The sequence below is a fragment of the Choloepus didactylus genome, chromosome 1 (genome assembly GCF_015220235.1).
Source record: "Choloepus didactylus isolate mChoDid1 chromosome 1, mChoDid1.pri, whole genome shotgun sequence".
NCBI lineage: Eukaryota > Metazoa > Chordata > Mammalia > Pilosa > Megalonychidae > Choloepus > Choloepus didactylus.
This window is the reverse complement of record NC_051307.1, coordinates 194,113,323-194,132,396: the sequence shown is the minus strand read 5'-3', so window position 1 is coordinate 194,132,396 and position 19,074 is coordinate 194,113,323. Positions and strand designations below refer to the sequence as shown.

At 37.0% G+C, this 19,074-nt stretch overlaps 1 protein-coding gene across 4 annotated transcripts in view; it reads left to right on the top strand.

The window, feature by feature from the left end:
• Window positions 1-19,074, top strand: part of ULK4 (unc-51 like kinase 4) — a 703,242-nt gene that overhangs the window by 164,273 nt on the left and 519,895 nt on the right. For all 4 annotated transcript variants that reach the window (XM_037847819.1, XM_037847826.1, XM_037847812.1 and 1 more), the window contains exon 22: window positions 11,930-12,057. In XM_037847819.1, coding sequence (XP_037703747.1) covers window positions 11,930-12,057 — 128 coding nt within the window. The remainder of the gene's footprint in view (window positions 1-11,929; window positions 12,058-19,074) is intronic.

Sequence of the window (19,074 nt, the reverse complement as noted above, 5' to 3'; positions counted from 1 at the left end):
TTATTATCTGTCTTCTTTATTTGGTCATCTTAGTGGATGTGAAGTGGTATCTCATGGTTTTGATTTGCATTTCCCTAATGACTGATGGAGGATCTTGCCTTGATATCAGTGGCTGCTGAATTATCAGGGTGGTGGTTGCTAAAGGGTAGGGGTGACTTGGGCAATTTCTTAAAATTAGACGGCAGTGAAGTTTGCCTCGTCGATCAATTCTTCATTTCACCAAAGATTTCTCTGTAGCATGTGATGCTGTTTGATAGCAGTTTACCCACAGTAGAACTTCTTTCAAAATTGGAGTCAATCCTCTCAGCCCTGGCTGCTGCTTTATCAACTAAGCTGATATAATATGCTAAAGTCATTGTCATTTCAGCAGTTGTTCTCAGCATCTTCACCACGAATAGATTCCATCTCAAGAAATCACTTTTTTTTGCTCATCCATAAGAAGCAACTCCTCATCCGCTCAGATTTTATGAGATTGCAGCAATTCAGTCACATTTTCAGGCTCCAGTTCTAATTCTACTTCTCTTGCTATTTCCACCACATCTGCAGTAACTTCCTCCACTGAAGTGTTGAACCCCTCAAAGTCATCCACATGGGTTGGAATAAACTTCTTCCAAACTCTTGTAAATGTTGATATTTTGACCCTCTCCCATGAATCAAGAATGTTCTTAATCGCATCTAGAATGGTGAATTCTTTCCAGAAAGTTTTCAATTGATTTTTCCCAGATCCATCAGAGGAATCACTATGTATGTCTGCTATAGCCTTACAAAATGTATTTCTTAAATAAGAAGACTTGCAATTTGAGATTACTCCTTGATCCATAGGCTGCAGAATGGATGTTGTGTTACAGGCATGAAAACAACATGAATCTTGTTGTACATCTCCATCAGAGCTCTTGGGTGACCAGGTACATTGTCAATGAACAGTCATATTTTGAAAGGCATCTTTTTTTCTGAGTAGTAGGTGTGAACAGTGGGCTTAAAATATTCAGTAAACCATTTTGTAAACAGATGTGCTGTCATCCATGCTTTGTTGTTCCATTTCTAGAGCACAGGCAGAATGGATTTAGCATAATTCTTTTTTAAATCTATTTTATTTTTTGATTAAAAAATTTATTAGAGAAGTGGGTTTACAGGAAAATCATGCATAAAATACATACAATTCATGAAAGAACATTTTTATAATTGTTCTATTAACTATAGACCATCGTTTACAATAAGGTTCATGGTTTGTTTTGTACAGTCCTGAGTGTTTTTTTAAATTTTTATTCCAGTAACATAAATACAACCTAAAATTTCTCCTTTTAACCACATCCACCAGATATAATTCAGTGGTGTCAATGACTTTCACAATGTTGCTCTACCATTATCACCGTCCATTACCAAAACTTTATAGTCAACCCAAATAGAAACTCTGTATAATTAAAGCATTAGCCACCCCCTTCCCTATCCCCACCATGGCCCCTGGTAACCTTTATTCTAGATTCTGACTTTATGAGTTTGCTTATTCTAATTATTTCATATCAATAAGATCATAGAATATTTGTCCCTTCCATGCAAATTTGATAATTAGCTTTTGCATTTCTACAAAGAAGGCTGTTGGAATTTTGATTGGGATTGCATTGAATCTATAAATTGCTTTTGGTAGAATTGACATCTTAACAATATTTAAGGATTGGGATGTTTTTGATAGAAGAACTGTTTTTCTAAGCTTACTTGCTCCTAACAAAATTTGCCTGGACTGTCCAAAAGGCATAAGGTTTTTTTTTGTTTGTTTTGTTTTGTTTTTTTTTCTTTTAGTCAAATACCTTTCAATTAAAATACTAGATTCATTCTTACTTTAGATGGCAAAACATCAATAAGAAGTAGAACAATTGTGACAATCATCTGTCACATTTCCAGAGTCAGCATTATGATGACTTCATCAGTTTTTTTTAAAAATTCAGTTTTATTGAGATATATTAACATACCCTACAGTCATCTACAGAGTACAATAAATTGTTCACAGTAATATCATATAGTTGTGCATTCATGACCAAAATCAATTTTTGAACATTTTCACTACTCTAAAAAAAAAAAAAAATAAAAATAAGAATAAAAATACAAGTAAAGAACACCTAAAACATCCCATCCTCCATTGCCTCTATTATTCATTTACTTTTTGTTCCCTTTTTTCTACTCATCTATTCATACAGTCGTAACGTGTAAGTTATACAGTTGTCTTCAGAAATCAAGGCTACTGGGTTGCAGTTCAACAGTTTCAGGTATTTCCTTCTAGCCATTCTAATACACTGAAAACTAAGAAGATGTATCTATATAACGTATAAGAATAACCTCCAGAATGACCTCTCAACTCTATTTGAAATCTCTCAACCATGAAACTTTATCTTGTTTCATTTCTCGTCCCCCTTTCGGTCAAGAAGATGTTCTCAATCCCATGATGCCGGGTCCAGGTTCATCCCCGGAAGTCATGTCCCACGTTGTCAGGGAGATTTACGCCCATGGGAGTCATGTCCTATGTAGGGGGTAGGGTTTTAGCATAATTCTTAGGGGCCCTAGGATTTTCAGGGTGGTAAATGAGCACTGGTTTCAACTTAAAGTTGCCAGCTTCATTAGCCCCCCTAATAAGAGAGATCGCCTGTCCTTTGAAGCCAGGCATTGACCGCTCCTCTCTCTAGCTATGCAAGTCCTTGATGGCATCTTTTTCCAATAGAAGGCTGTTTTCGTCTACATTGAGAATCTGTTGTTTTTGTAGCCACCTTTATCATTTACCTTCTGGATAAGTTGCTGCAGCTTCTCCATCAGCACTTGCTGTTTCACCTTGCCCTTTTAAGTTAATGGAGACCGCCACTTTTCTTAAACTTCATGAATCAACCTCTGCTAGCTTCAGACTTCTCTTTTGCAGCTTCCTTACCTCTTTCCATCATCTTAGAATTGAAGAGTTAAAGCCTTTTTCTGGATTAGGCTTCAGCTTTAGGGAATGTTGTGGCTGGTTTGACCTTCTATTCAGACCACTAAAACTTTCTCCATATTAGTAAAAAGGCCGTTTTGCTTTTTTAACATCTGCATGTTCTCTAGGGTAGCATTTATTTTCCTTCAAGAACTTTTCTTTTGTATTCATAACTTGGTTAACTGTTTGGCACAAGAGGCCTAGCTTTCAACCCATCTTTGCTTTCCATGTGCGTTTTTCACTAAGGTTAGTCATTTTCAGCTTTTGCTTTAAAGCGACAGACCCTTGATTCTTCCTTTCACTTGCACACTTAGAGGTCATTGTAGAGTTATTAATTGACCTAATTTCAATATTGTTTTGTCTCAGGGAGTAAGCAGACAGGACTTAAAATATCTAAGGAAAAAAGTGAAAACACCTCTCCCTGTCTTTGCAGACTTAAATCTCCAAGTACTTTTCTTCAGGGCCTATCATACAGTGTTTAGAGTATAGCTCCAGGCCAAATCTTAGGGGACTCCCTGATCTTTTCTGTTCATGTAGCTTTATCTTGAGCATGCACATATGACCATAGGAATTCAGACATTTACAAGGATACAAATGTCCCCTTCTCCATAGATAAGTTTCCTCATAGTCACTGGCATTGCACCGGAAGTCCTATACAGCAACAATCGCTTACCCTAGGCAGTGTGACTTGACTGCTCTTCCGTAGGAGAGCTCTATAGCCACCTTCAACACCCAGGGCAAGTTCTGGGATGATGACTTGTCAAGCTACCACCAGCCAGATTGGGGCCGACATGCATATTCCTAGTTTGTGCATGAGGGTTCATCTACTTGCTCATTACTAGCATATAGAAACACTCCTGATTTTTGTGTGTTGATCTTGTATCCTGCCACTTTGCTAAAGTCGTTTATTAGCTCTAGTAGTTTTATTGTAGATTTTTGGGGACTTTCTATACATAGGATCTTGTCAGCAGCAAATAGTGAAAGTTTTACTTCTTCCTTTCCAATTGGATGTCTTTTGTTTCTTTTTCTTGCCTAATTGCTGTAGGTAGAACTTCTAACACAATGTTGAATAACAGTGGTGACAGTGGGCATCCTGGTCTTGTTCCGGATCTTAGAGGGAAAGCTTTCAGTCTTTCACCATTGATTACAATGTTAGCTGTGGGTTTTTCATATATGCCCTTTATCATGTTGAGGAAGTTTCCTTTGATTCTTACCTTTTGAAGTGTTTTATTTATTTATTTTTCAAGAAAGGATGCTGGATTTTGTCAAATTCCTTTTCCTTCGTCAAATTCATTCGAGATAATCATATGGATATCCCCCTTCATTTTGTTGGTAAATGGTGTATTACATTACTTGGTTTTCTTGTGTTCAACCATGTTGGCATACCTGGGATAAAACCCACTCAGTCATGGTGTTTAATTCTTTTAAAATGCTTTTGAATTTGATTTGCAGGTATTTTTTTGAGGATTTTTGCATCTGTATTCATTAGAGGGATTGGTCTGTGATTTTCTTTTCTTGTAGTACCTTTATCCAGTTTTGGTATTAGGAAGAAGTTGACTTCATAGAATGAGTTAGGTAGTATTCCCTACTCTTCCAAGTTTTTGGAAGATTTGAGCAGGATTGGTATGATTTCTTCTTGGAATGATCGGTAGAATTCACCTGAGAAGCCTTCTGGTCCAGAAATTTTTTGTTGGGAGGTTTTTGAAGTGTGAATCAATCTCTTGTAATTGGTTGAGGTCTTCTGTTTCTTTTAGAGTCGTTGTAGGTTGATTGTGTGTTTTTAGGAATATATCCATTTTATTTAAGTTGTCCAATTTGTTGGCATACAGTTGTTTATAGTATCTTCTTATGATCCTTTTTATTTCTGTGCTATCGATAGTAACGTTCCCTCTCTTGTTTCTGATTGTTTTTATTTGCCTCTTCTCCCTTTTTTTTCTTTGTCAATCTAGCAAAGGGTTGTCAATTTTATTGAACCTCTCAAAGAGCCAACTTTTGGTTTTGTTAATTCTCTCTATTGTTTCTCCATTCCCAGTTTCATTTATTTCTGATCTGATATTTGTTATTTCTTTCTTTCTGCTTGCCCTGGGATTACTTTACTCTTCTTTTTCTGATTCCTTCAGGTGTGCCATTAGTGCCTTGATTTTAGCTCTTTCTTCTTTTTTAATGTAGGCATTTAGGGATATAAAATTTCCCTTTCAGCACTACTTTTGCTGCATCCCACAAGTTTTGATATGCTGTGTTCTCATTTTCATTAGTTTCAAGATATTTACTGATGTATCTTGCAATTTCTTTTTTGACCCACTGATTCTGAATCTGTTGTATAACCTTCATGTATTTGTGAATTTTCCAGTTCTCCAGTTGTTACTGATGTCCAGCTTCATTCCATTGTGGTCAGAGATGGTGCTATGTATAATTTCAATGTTTTTAAATTTATTGAGCCTTGTTTTGTGACCCTCCTGGAGAGGTAACCGTGTGCGCTTGAGAAGAATGTATATCTTGCTGTTTTCGGGTGCAGTGTTCAGTATATGTCTCTTAGGTCTAGTTCTTTTACCATATTGTTCAAGTTCTCTGTTTCCTTATTGATCGTCTGTCTAGGTGTTCTACCTATTGAAGAGAGTGGTTTATTGATGTTTCCAACTGTTGTTGCAGACGTGTCTGTTTCTTCAGTTTTGCCAGTGTTTGCCTCAAGTAATTTGGGGCACCGTGCTTAGGTGTATGGATATTGGTAATTGTTATTTCTTCTTTGTAGATTGGTTCTTTTATTAACATATAGTGTTCTTCCTTATCTCCTGTAACAGCTTTTACTTAAAGTCTATTTTGTGCATTGTAATTTAGCTACTCCAGCTTTTTGAATTACTATTTTCATGGAATATCTTTGTTCATCTTTCTTTTCAACCTGTTTGTGCCTTTGGGTCCAGGGTGAGTTTCTTGTAATAACAACAAAAAATTTTACCCATTCTGCCAATGTGTTTCATTTGATTGGTGTGTTTAATGCATTAACATTCAGTGTATTACTGTAAAGGGAATACTTTTACTTCATTTTGTTCATTGATTTTTATGTATCATATCTTTTTTTTTTTTTTGCCTTTTTCTTTATGCAACCTCCTTTCCTGTATACTTGATCTTTTGTGATGCTTCTGACTGTTCCTTTTCTCATTTCTGTTTCTCTATATATTTTAAAAAATTTCTTTGTGGTTATCCTGTGGTTTGTATATACAACCTCCATCTATAACCTCTAATTTGGAAAGATACTGAGTTAGCTTCAATAGCATACATGTTCCCTGGTCCCATATTCCTCTGTTTCCCTTCTTAATGTTGTTTTTGTCCCATATTACCTCTTTACATTTTGCATTTTCATTATCAGAAAATATAATTTTTTTCTTGTTCAGTTGTATGCTGACATATAGGAATTAAAGAGTAGAGTTGTTTATTGAGAATACAATACTATTGGGTTTTGCATTTACCCTTTAGTTATCTTTACTGATGCTCTTCGTTTGTTCACATTACTGCAAGCCAGTGTCTCCTGTCTTTCCTTTCTGCCTGCAGAACTCCCTTTAGTAATTCTTGTAGGGCAGGTCTTTTGTTGAGTTTGTTTTTATTTGTGTATATTTTAAACTCTCTATCTTTGAAGAATAGTTTTCCTAGATAAAGGATTTTGGGCTCGAAGTTTTTCTCTTTGAGTACATTAAATATATCGTACCACTGCCTTCTCACCTCCATGTTTCTGATGAGAAATTTGGTACTTAGTCTTATTAAGGATCTCTTGTATGTGACAAATTGCTTTTCTCTTGATGTTTTCAGAATTCTCATTTGTCATTTGACATTCTGATTAGTATGTGTCTCAGAATACGTATATTAGGGTTTAATTCTGTGTGTATTATGTTCTTCTTGGATATGTATGTTTATGTCTTTCAAAAGAGGTGGGAAATTTTTGGCCATTATCTCTTCAAATATTCTTTCTGCCCCTTTTCTCTTCTCTTCTTCTGGGGTACCCATGATGTGTATGTTTTTGGGCTTCATGCTCTCACTCAAATCCTTGAGACACTGCTCAGCTTTTCCTTTCTTTTCTTCATGTGTTTTTCTGAATGTGTAATTTCAATTGTCATGTCTTCTTGTTCTTGGTTCTTTTTTCTGCCTGCTTACAGCTACTGTTTCCTCTAGTGTATTTTTAATATTCATTATTGTGCCTTTCATCCCCATAATTTCTTTTTTTTTTAAACTTTCAAATCTTCTTTATGCTCACACATTGTCTTCTTAATATCCTTTTGCTCTCTATCAGTATTTTTCTACATCTCTTTGAATTGATTTAGGAGATATGTTGGAACTTTTTTGATTAGTAGTTCCAAATTCCTTGTCTCCTCTGAAGTTTTCATTTGTTCACTTGACTTGTCCATATCTTCCTGTTACTTAGTATGCCTCGCGATTTTTTGTTGTCTGGGCATGTGATTATTTTGATGTGTTAACACTGAAGGTCTGTTTCTCCTTCTCTTCTAGTGTTTTATTATTGGTTGGCTTTGTGTTAAGGCACCTATTTGATGCTTGGTCCAACTTATTATGGACCTTTAGTGTAGCCTGAGTTTAACTGATTAGATTTTCTCAGCTCTTCTTCATCTGATTCTTGCCCTGGATATGCGGTACAATTTTAAGATCGCACTTTCTGTGTTATTGTTTCACCTCCAGGAGAAAGATTCCTTTCCTCTGTTCCTTCTTTGGGAATCTTGATCTGTTCTGTTCATGTTTGTGCAGAATTTTCTCCCCAGCAACTAGGATTTGTTTAATTTCTTTCCCTCACTCAGTGCTCTCTTTTCCTTACACTTTTCATTTCTGGTCCTATCCTGTCTTACAGGAGTCCAGTTCCCCCCTTCTTTTTCTGTGAGGCATTTCTTTTTCCAGTTTCTTTCCCATTAGTGTATCCCTTGGCAGTCAAGTGGGGTCAATCCAGAAATGCCCATTTTGCATAGGTGATCCGGCAAACAGACTGAATTGAGTGTATGCATCTGTTGCCAACAATTTTGCTGTGGTCTCTTACCGGGGGACACTTCTGTGTGTGGCACTTGTCAGTCTCTTGTGTTCTGTGCTGCTTCTTTGAGGACTTAGATCCCATTACCTGGGTATTTGTGGGTTCTAAGTTGCTGCTGTGTGTTGCTGTGTGGTCTGCATCTGCAGGCTGGGGGACCCTGGCTGTGCTACCTTTGTGTGACTCCTAATTGCTTGGGACTGAGTGAGGTGGAAGGGTCCAGACTGGCAGGTCTAAGATGGAAATCTCCTACCTGATTTTGAAGATTATTTTTCTTTTTCTTTGATTCAGCATTTGTGGAATCCTTCTCCTGTTTCTATTGTCCTCCAGAGTTTCAAGCAAGTATGAATTTTCCTTTTATTAGTTGATTCTGGGGGGATACTTTTCCAGGGGATGTCTTACATTGCCCTGTTGATGATGTCACCCCCCCCCCATTTAATTTTTAACACCTATTCAGAGTCTTTCTTGTATAGGAAAAAAGTAAGGATGTCAGTTAATGAATAGTCTGATGTTTGCCTTCTTTTGTGAGTGGCTTAGTTTTTTTTTAAATTGTGGTAAAATAAGTGTAACATAAATTTCAAAATTTAAAATTTTTCAAAAAAAATTTCACCATTTTATTTGTAAAATTCACTGGCATTCATTACTTTTACAGTGTTGTTCTACCATCACCACCTTTCCATTCCCCAAACTTTTCATCACCAGAAACAGAAACTCTCTGCTCATTAAGCAGTAATTCCCCATTCCACTCCCACCTCTACTCTCCTTTCTGTTTCTGTAGATTTGCATATTCTAGATATCTCATATGAGTGGAATCATACAATATGTATCCTTATTTCACTCAACATGATGTCTTCAAGGTCCACCCATGTTATATAAGAACCTCATTCCTTTTTATGGTTGAATAATATTCCATTGTATGTATACACCACATTTTGTTTATCCATTTATTTATTGATGGACAGTTTGGTTGTTTCCATATTTTGGCTATTGTGAATAATGCTGCTACGAACACTGGTGTATACATAACTGTTCAAGTCCCTGCTTTCAGTTCTTTTAGGTATATTCTTAGAAGTGGGCTTGCTGGGTAATTGGTATTTCTGAGTTTAACTTTTTGAAGATACATCAGACTATTTTCCGCAACATCTACAACATTTTACATTTGCACCAGGAAAGCACAGTTGTTCCTATTTCTCCATGTCTTTGTCAGCACTCATTATTTTATGTTTTTTAAAAAATGATATCCTAGTTGGTGTGAAGTAGTACCTCATTGTGGTTTTCATTTGCATTTCCCTGATGGCTAATGATGTTGACCATCTTTTCATGTGCTTATTGGACATTTGTATAACTTTTTTGGAGCAATGTCTGTCAAGTTTTGCCTAATTTTCAATTGAGTTGTCTTTTTATTGTTGAGTTGTAGTTCTTTATATATTACAAATAATAAACCTTTATTTGATACATAATTAGTAATTATTTTCTCCCATTCTATAGTTTATCTTCTCACTTTCTTGATAATGTCCTTTGATGCAGAAAAGTATTTAATTTTGATGGAGTCCAATGTAATGTGTTTTTTTCTTTGTTGCTCATGGTTTTTGTGTCATATCTGACAATCCATCACCTAATAAAATGTCCTGAAGTTTTTTCCCTATCTCCTAACAGTTTTATGGTTTTGGCTCCTATATTTAAGTCTTTGATACATTCTGAATTATTTTTTGTATATGGTATGAGATGGGGGTTCACATTCATTGTTTTGCAAGTGGATATCCAGTTTTCCCATCACTTATTTATTGAAGAGAGTGTTCTTTCGCCACTGAGTGGGCTTTGCACCCTTGCCTGTCCTTTACCTTTTTTTATTTGCTGAAATCAGCCTGTTATACACTTGTGTTTGTTTTCCTTTTTCTATTGTTTCTTTTGTCTTTTCCATAAAAATATTCAAAAATGTAATTATTGCAGATTTATGATATTTTTCAATGTTTATTTGGAGAAAAGCCCTCAGTCATATCAAGTCTTTGAGATATACAAGTATAATTATCTCCATTTTATTTTGTAGTTGAGGAAACTGAATCACAGGTTAAATATTTTGTCAAGAAATGTGGCATTCGTACTCATGTTTTCCTGACTCCAGATCCCATGCTCTTTGTCATTATATTATGCTGCCACTCCATTTTAAAGCATTCTTTTATTACTCAGTAAAAATCTATGGTTTTCTTTGTATAAGTCGTACATTTCTCTTTTACATATTTTTCCCTTTGTACTTTGTGTTTTTGTTGCTGTTTGTGAGGGGGATTTTTTTTATTACATATTATAAATGGAAACCTTAGAGTTTATTATTTGCTAACCACTATAGTATGCATCCAAAAATGCAAGATAAAGTATCAGTTGTATTTTTAGCATTTATTTTGGACTTGAATTTATAAGTGCTAAATCTGTGGTTGATTAATAATGTTTATTTTTTAATATAAAATTTAATAGGATGCATTTTGATGTATGTAAACATAGTTTTTAAGAGTTGTTAAGTATCATTTGTAAGTTTGTATTTTCTATAATTTATGTACCTTATCATTTTTGTGGGTTTTTTTTTTTTTTACACTTATACTATATCTTATATCATGCTCCTCTTCAGAGAGTCTTAAATAAGTTACTCTTTTTCATTGCAGGGAATCCTTTTATAGTCCCTCATAAGTTAGAATTAGTCTTGGCTTTTCCTATTCATAAAAACTTTGGATTCTTTAAAGTGAGTTATATTAGACTTTCCAGGAAGTTTTTTTCTTTAAATTTACTGTTATTTGTGGTCTATAATATTTGCTCTAAACAAGAAATTAGACATTTGAATAAAATGGAAAAAGCTGGTCAGAATAATAGTTGGTGAAGATGTGGAGCATCTGCAACTCTCATAAATGGTGAAGTGTAAATTTATACAGTCATTTTGGAAAACTGTTAGAGAATATCTCCTAAAGCTTAAGTGATGCCTACTTTTTGACCTAGCAATTCTACTAGGAAAGAGAAGTGAATGCATATATTCACAAAGACTTGTAAGAATGTCCACAGAAGTTTTACTCATAATGGTCTGAAACTCCAAACAATCTAATTGTTTAACAGTAGAATGGATATATAAATTGTTGTATATTTACAAAATAGAATATTACACAGAAGTAAAATACCAGCTACTGCTACACATGACACAGATCACTTTAACACCATTGTATTGAAGTCAGGCAGTGATAAGTTTACTCGTTTCATTTTTTATTTTGCGTGTCTTTGGCTTTTTCTTCCCTTTTCTCTTGATTAATTTGGGTAGTGATTTATTTGTTTTGTTAATATATTTTAAAGAGCCAGCATTTTGATTTATTTATTGTTTTTCTGTTTTTCTATTTCCTACCTCATTAGTTTCTTCTCACTCCTTATTTTTCTTATTTTGTTCCTGTTGCTTCAGTTTGGTTGCCTTTGTTCTTTTGTCAGCTTTTTTTTTCTTTTTTTGAATTGTGAACAGTGTGCTTTAGCATTATAAAGTCTTCTCTTTGGTCTAAATTCATCTTGTATATCAGGAACACACTCCCTGTTTTCTTTTTTGCTTGGGTTTGCCTGATATGTATATTTTTAAATAATTTTTTATTACTTTTAAGTGTTATATACAATTCACTTTTTTGTGGTATACAGTTCTATGAAATTTAGCACATGCGTAGATGTGAGGCACCACCTCCACAGGTAGGACACAGAATAATTCCAACACTCCAAAGAGTGCCCTTTGTCGTCAGACCCTCTCCCACCCCAGGCCCTGGCAACCTTTCATCTCTTCTCTGCCCCTACAGTGTTTCCTCTTCCAGAATGTCATATAAATGGGTTTATATTGTATGTAGCTAATATTTTATTTCCTGTCATTTGTTTATTAATAGTTTATTTACTCTGATAGTTGTGACTGCCCATGTATTTCATATTTTCTCAAAAAAACTTTTTAATCTCTTCTGCAGGATTTTGTCTCCACAATTATCCGTTTGTTTGACAGCCCTTCAACTTCCATTAGAGCGAAAGCCTTCCTTGTTCTTTTGTATATTTTGATTCATAACCGTGAGATGTTGCTGCTCAGTTGCCAAGCAAGGTATGGTATTTTCTGATGGTTTCATCAATCACTTCAATTTTATTAGTGTTTTTAAAATACCTTTTTTTTTTTTTTAATAAATTGGAGAAGTTGTACGTTTATAGAAAAATCATGCAGAACATAGAGTTTCCATATACCTGCCTCACACAGAGTTCTCTGTTGTTAACACTTTTCATTAATCTGGTATCTTTGTTACAGTTGATGAAACATATTATTTTAATTATACTGTTAACTGTTGTCCGTAGTTTACATTTAAACTATGTACAGTCCAATGTTTTTTTTTTTTTTTAATTTTTCTATTATCATATATACAACTTGAAATTTCCCCTTTAAACCATATTGAAATGTATATAATTGGTTTTCTTTCTTTTTTTTTAAATTCATTTTATTGAGCTGTATTCACATACCATGCAGTCATACAAAACAAAGCGTACATTCAGTTGTTCACAGTACCATTACATAGTTGTGCATTCATCACCAAAATCAATCCCTAACACCTTCATGTAATTTGTTTTCATAGGGCATTTTTTGGGCTCTTATGTACCTGGTTTACAGAATTTTGTTTTCAGAGGTTTAACATTTTACTGTAACTTCAGCTTAGAAACTTCTGGAACTGAAGCAGCATAGGCAATGCCTGGATTGCTTGGATCTGAGGACAGTCTGGGGAGGATGTTAAATTTGGTTCTAGGTTGTGCTGTTGGTAGGCATTCTTGCACCAATGATTTGGTTGTGTTTTTCTGTTGTGAAGATTGCGGAATGAGGAGCTAAAGGCCTGGAAGGGGCATCCTGGTGCAGTAGAGGAAGGAGCAGGGCAGGAGTCGGGGCCTGTGGTCTGGTGCTCGCCTGGGAAGATCCCTCCCTCTTTCTGAACTTCAACTCCTTCTTCTAAAAGGAGGCGTTATGCTAGATGCATCCTAAGTTCTGTTCACTCTCTAATGCTCTGTGATTAATATCTTGTCAGCTGTCTGGTCCATGCTTCATGTTCCACTACAGCTCAGATGATCCCTGAAAGATTGGTTTAATGTATTATTTCTAGATCTAGCAATGTTCTTGCTGTAGAATGCAGAGCAGAGCCTGGAAGTACTGAGATTCTTCTGGATTAGGGGTTGACAAACTTTTTCTGTAAATGGCCAGAAAATAAATATTTTAGGCTTTCTTGGCCAATAGGCAAAATTAAAGATATTATGTTGTTAATTATGTAATGAGAGAAAAAAATTTACAATTTTGTTAATTGACAAAGTTGAAAATATAATGATAATTGAATACTTTTTGGTAATACAAATCTTGTGAGAAGAATGGAATTCATTTTGTGGGGAGGATAGTAGTTTGCTTAATTTGGGGGTCAGAGTTAGTGTCCCCATCCTAAATCTATTGCAGATGTTTATCTGTTATTCCTCATCTGTTCTGAGATTTTGCATATTTCCTCTTTGAAAATGTACTGCCAAATGCTGATACCAATTCATCCATCAGCATAGGATCTTTCAAATTCAGTTTTATTGTAATATATTCACAAACCATACAATCATCCACAGTGTACAATCAGTTCACAGAACCATTATATAGTTGTGCATTCGTTACCACATCAGTTTTTGAACATTTTCATTACCACACACAAAAAAGGATAAGAATAAAAGTTAAAATAAAAAAGAACACCCAAAACATCCCACACCCCCCATCTCTCCCTGTCATCAGCATGGGATTTTAATTGAGCATATTCATTGCCAGGGGTTGTGGTGGTTAGGTTCATGTGTCAACTTGGCCAGGTGTTGGTGTCCAGTTGTTTGGTTAAGTAATCACTGGCCTTATTCTTACTGTGAGAAAATTTTGTGGACTTAAATTATCAGTAAGTTGATTGCATCTATGACTGATTGCATCTAAAATCAGCTGACGAGTTTGCCTTCAACAATGAGAGATGTCACATGCTATCAGTTGAAGGTTTTAAAAGAAGTGATAATTTCAGTAATGAGAGAGCATTTCCATCTCTATTTCAGGTAGCCAGCTTCTCCTGGGGAATCCATCGAAAATCTTCATCAGATTCCCAGCTTGCGCCTTCCCTATGGAATTTGGACTTGTATATCCCCACAGTTACATGAGACATTTTTAAATAAAAATCTCATAATACTTACAGATATCTCCCATCACTTCTATTTCCCTAGAGAATCCTGATTAATACAGAAGGCATTTGTATAATTCTGTTAGATTCTTCTCCTAATATTTGCTTTTTGCACATCATTACATTGCAGATGAATCACTTCCAACTGAAGGATAGGTAGAAGCTCCTAACCTTGTTTGTTTTCCATCTCTCAGGGATCACTTTTCTTCATTGTTTTCTGTTTAGTGTCTCGGACACCAGTTTTTCATACAGTTTATCCATTTTTGCTTGTTTTAAATGGGAGGGTGAATCTTGTCCCTGTTAGTCCATTTTGACTGGAAATGGAAGTCCCTCTCATCTACTTATTTTTAATGGCCTTTCTACCTCTTACCTCTTCTTGTGTCTACCATCCATTTTCACCGGGACAACTCAAACAGTTTCTCAATGGATGGTCTTCCAGCATTTCTTGCACTCATAGTCTGGTCTCCGTATAGCAATCAGGGTATCCTTTATGCAGCATGAATTAGGTTTTATTTCTTCCCTGCTCCAGCTCCTCTAACGATGTCGTAGAATGATGCCCTGCTCTTCACCATGGCCTCTTCTGCCTCCCTAGTCCCTTGCCTTATGTGATTCTTCTCTGATGCTGTCATGATGCTGTCTTTTGAGCACATTAAGCCTATTCCACCCTCCTCAGGCTTTTCCGAGTTGCTGTTCTCTGTGCCTGTCATGCTATTTCCCAGACGTTTGCCTGCTGGCTTCGTCTCCTGGTTCAGGTCTCTGTCAATGCAGTGTTTCCTCTTCTGAGAGCCACTCTGATTACCATGTCAGAAAATATACCCATAACCCCAATTTCAGAAGCTCCTTCACGGGAAGGAGCTAAACCACTCACCTTCAGAGCCAGGGCATGGCACATTTGGTCCTCCATGGAACTTGCTGTGACTTCTGTGTCCCTGAAAGACTACTTAGTAAGTTTAGCAGTGGTGAGAAGATGCAGGCCTGAACCCATATCCCTGACTCCAACTTCCACTCTGCTTTTACTCTGGAGCAATGCAGTGTGCAGGGTGAGTGTCGAAAGGGCCTGGAAGGTGAGGCTTAGCCTGGTGGGAGACATGCGGGAGGGCTCTATTCTTTCTGTACTGTGTAATAGCCAGTGGAGCCAGGGCAGGGATGATGGTCCTGTCCTCAAAGCATGGGGTGGATCCTGGATATGGGCTTCCACAGGGTCCACATCCCCATTAGCATGCAGATTCTTGCTTTTTGTATGCCACTGCTTTTGGGGCTGGCCTGTCTTGTTCCCAAGCAATCTGGAGCAGGAGTTCTCTTGTGGGCTCACCTGCTCCCAGGCTGAGGCTTGGGGGACCACCTCACCTTTTTGCTCTTGGAGATATCACCTCCCTTCTCTGGGTGCCTCTTGGCCATAGTCTGTTTGCTTAGGTGCTGAGAGGTGAAGAAGTTGGGTACGGCCGGAGATACCGGCCTTTGAGGGAGACACAGGATTTGAAAGAAGGAAAAGAAGAACAGGCAGCTATTACTGAAGCAGAAGTGATGAAGAGACAGAAAAGAATTTTAACAAACAAGTAAAGGAAACTCATATGGAGAGGTAATTAAATTAAAAAAAAACTAAAAAAATTTGTTATTTTTTTTAGTGTTGGAATTCAAAAGAACTGAAAGAATAGTCCCTGCATGGGAAGGCACGAGGGCCTTAAAAGGCAGTATGAAAGAAACGTTGAAGCATGTAGAGCTAGATTACAAAGACATGGAAGATACATGTTAAAACAATCAGAAAGATGTAGTGTAGGTCCAGGAGACCTCTCAAGAAAAAATGCCAGGAATTCCAGGAGGAGGGAAGGAACAGATGGAGGAGAAGTTATAATTGAAGAAAGAGTAGCAGTTGCCTTGTGGAACATGGTCATTTGAAAACATGCAGCTATAACTGCTTTCTGCTGATACTGTACTACAATGAGAATAAAGGAATTAGAAGGGCACCAAACCACAAGGGCAAAGAGAAAAGGAAATATGGTGTTCCGGTTTGCTATTGCTACTGTTATGCAAAATATTAGAAATGGAATGGCTTTTTTAAAGGGGATTTATTTGGTTACAAATTTACAATTCTAAGGGCATAAAAGTGTCACAGTCATCATCCACCACAGGGTTCACTATGTTATACAGTCCCATGTTTTAACCTGTTGCTTTACTAATAGTGACATACACAACTCTAAACTTCCCCTTCTTACCACAATCACACACATAATTCATTTCTGCTAATTACACTACCATCACCTCTATCCGTTTCCAAACATTTAAATTCAACCTAGTTAAAAATTCTGCACATATTAAGCATCCACTCCCCATTCTTGATCCTCATTCTGTCTCCTGGTAACCTATATTCTAGATTTTATCTCTATGAGTTTACATATTACCATTAGTTCGTATTAGTTAGATCATACTATAGTTGTCCTTTTGTGTCTGGCTTATTTCATTTAACATAATGTCTTTCCATTTCATCCATGTTGTTTCATGAACTAGAACTTCATTCCTTCTAATAGGTGAATAATATTCCATTGTATGTCTATACCACATTTTGTTTATCCAGTCATCAGCTGATGGACACTTGGGTTGTTTCCATCTTTTGGCAATTGCGAATAATGCTGCTGTGAACATTGTGTTCCTGCTTTCATTTCTTCTGGGTATAAACCTAGTAGTATTTTCTGGATCATAGGGCAGTTCTATTCTTAGCTTCCGGAGGAACCTTCAAACTGTCTTTCACAGTGGCTGTACCATTTTACATTCCCACCAGCAGTGAATAAGTGTTCCTATTTCTTTACATCCTCTCCAACACTTCTAGTTTCCTCTTTGTTTAATAGTGGTCATTTTGGTAGGTGTGAAATGATGTCTTATTGTGGTTTTGGTTTGCATTTCCCTAATAGCTAATGATGTTGAGCATCTTTTCATGTGCTTTTTAGCCATTTGTATATCCATTTCGGCTAAATGTCTTTTCAAGTTTTTTGCTCTTTTTAAAATTGGTTTGGATGACCTAAGATGGCAGCAGAGAGGAGTGGAAGCTAGTTAGACCACCTGGAACAACTAATAAAAACCCAGGAACAACTAGTAAATAATCCGGAATAACTGCGGGGGGACAAATGTGTCTGTCCACTCATCATACACCAACCTGAATTGGGAGGAATGCCCGAGATCACAGCATAAAATCTGTAAGTAAAAACTGTGGATCCAAATCGGGAGACCCCTACCCCCACAGCCTGAGCTGCAAAGCCTCGTGTTGCTAGAGAGAAGCTTTCTCTTCGCAAGAGAATATAGTTCAGCAGTGCTCTGACTGGAGTTTTAATTAGTGAGTGTGGGCTGCTCACTATGAGCTACGAATCCCGAACAAGCAGAGAGAGGCTTTTGGTGACGACTGACCTTGGAGAGCCAGAGGGTCGCTGTAGACTAGCCCTCAAAGGGACTTTCAGTCCCTGTTTCGGCTCAGTGGAGAAAGCCTCAGCCATTTTCCGTTTCCAATGCTCTGACCCAGACAAGGGTGGAGATAGCACAGGCAGAGAGAGACCATTGACATGCTAATGATCTCTCCCTAGGGGTTCTTCCGTCTTCTCTAAGAGGAAAGGGGTGGGGCCCAGCTCTAGTACCTGCCTTCCATTCAGAACCAGACCCCAGAGCCTGGGGGAAACAGCTGCAGGGCCACACTTCCTTACACCAGTCTGGAGTTACAGGCTGACAGGTGCCATCTGCTGCACAGAAAAGCACAGTGACCTGAAGCATCACAGGGTGCACCAATTTTCTAAGACATACCCTGATACTGAACATTTCTTCCTTCTGGGACCTGAGTCCGTTCTGGTCTGGGAAAACCTGATTGGGGTAAGCAATGAAACCATGCCTAGACAACAGAAAACTACAACCTACACTAAGAAAAACGAAGTTATGGCCCAAAGGAACAAGCTTACACTTCAACTGAGATACAGGAATTGAAACAACTAATAATAAGTCAATTAAAAAAGTTTAGGGAAGATAATGGTGAAAGAGCTGAACCATATAATGGAAACACTGGGTGTACATAAGGTAGAAATTGAAAGTTTGAAAAACCAACTGGCAGAATCTATGGAAATGAAAGGCACAACACAAGAGATGAAAGACACAATGGAAACATACAACAGCAGATCTCAAGAGGCGGAAGAAAACACTCAGGAACTGGAGAATAAGACACCTGAAAGCCTACACACAAAAGAACAGATAGAGAAAAGAATGGAAAAATATGAGCAATGTCTCCGGGAAATTAAGGACAAAATGAAAAGCAAGAATTTACGTATCATTGATGTCCCAGAAGGAGAGGAGAAAGGAAAAGGGGCAGAAGCAATAATAGAGGAAATAATCAATGAAAATTTCCCATCTCTTATGAAAGACATAAAATTACGGATCCAAGAAGTGTAGCGTACCCCAAACAGAATAGACCTGAATAGGCCTACGCCAAGACACTTATTAATCAGATTATCAAATGTCAAAGACAGAGAGAATCCTGAAAGCATCAAGAGAAAAGTGATCCATCACATACAAAGGAAGCTTGATGAGACTATGTATGGATTTGTCAATAGAAACCATGGAGGCAAGAAGGAAGTGGGGTGATATATTTAAGACACTGAAAGAGAAAAACCACCAACCAAGAATCCTATATCCAGCAAAACTATCCTTCAAATATAAGGGAGAGCCTAAAATATTCTCTGACAGACAGTGACAGAGTTTGCGAATAAGATACGTGCTCTACGGGAAACACTAAAGGAAGCACTGCAGGCAGAAAGGAAAAGACGGAAGTGAGAGGTTTGGAAAACAATTTTGGGAGATAGTAGCACAGCAATGTAAGTACACTGAACAAAGATAACTGTGAATATGGTTGAAAGAAGGCTGGGACCATGTGGGAC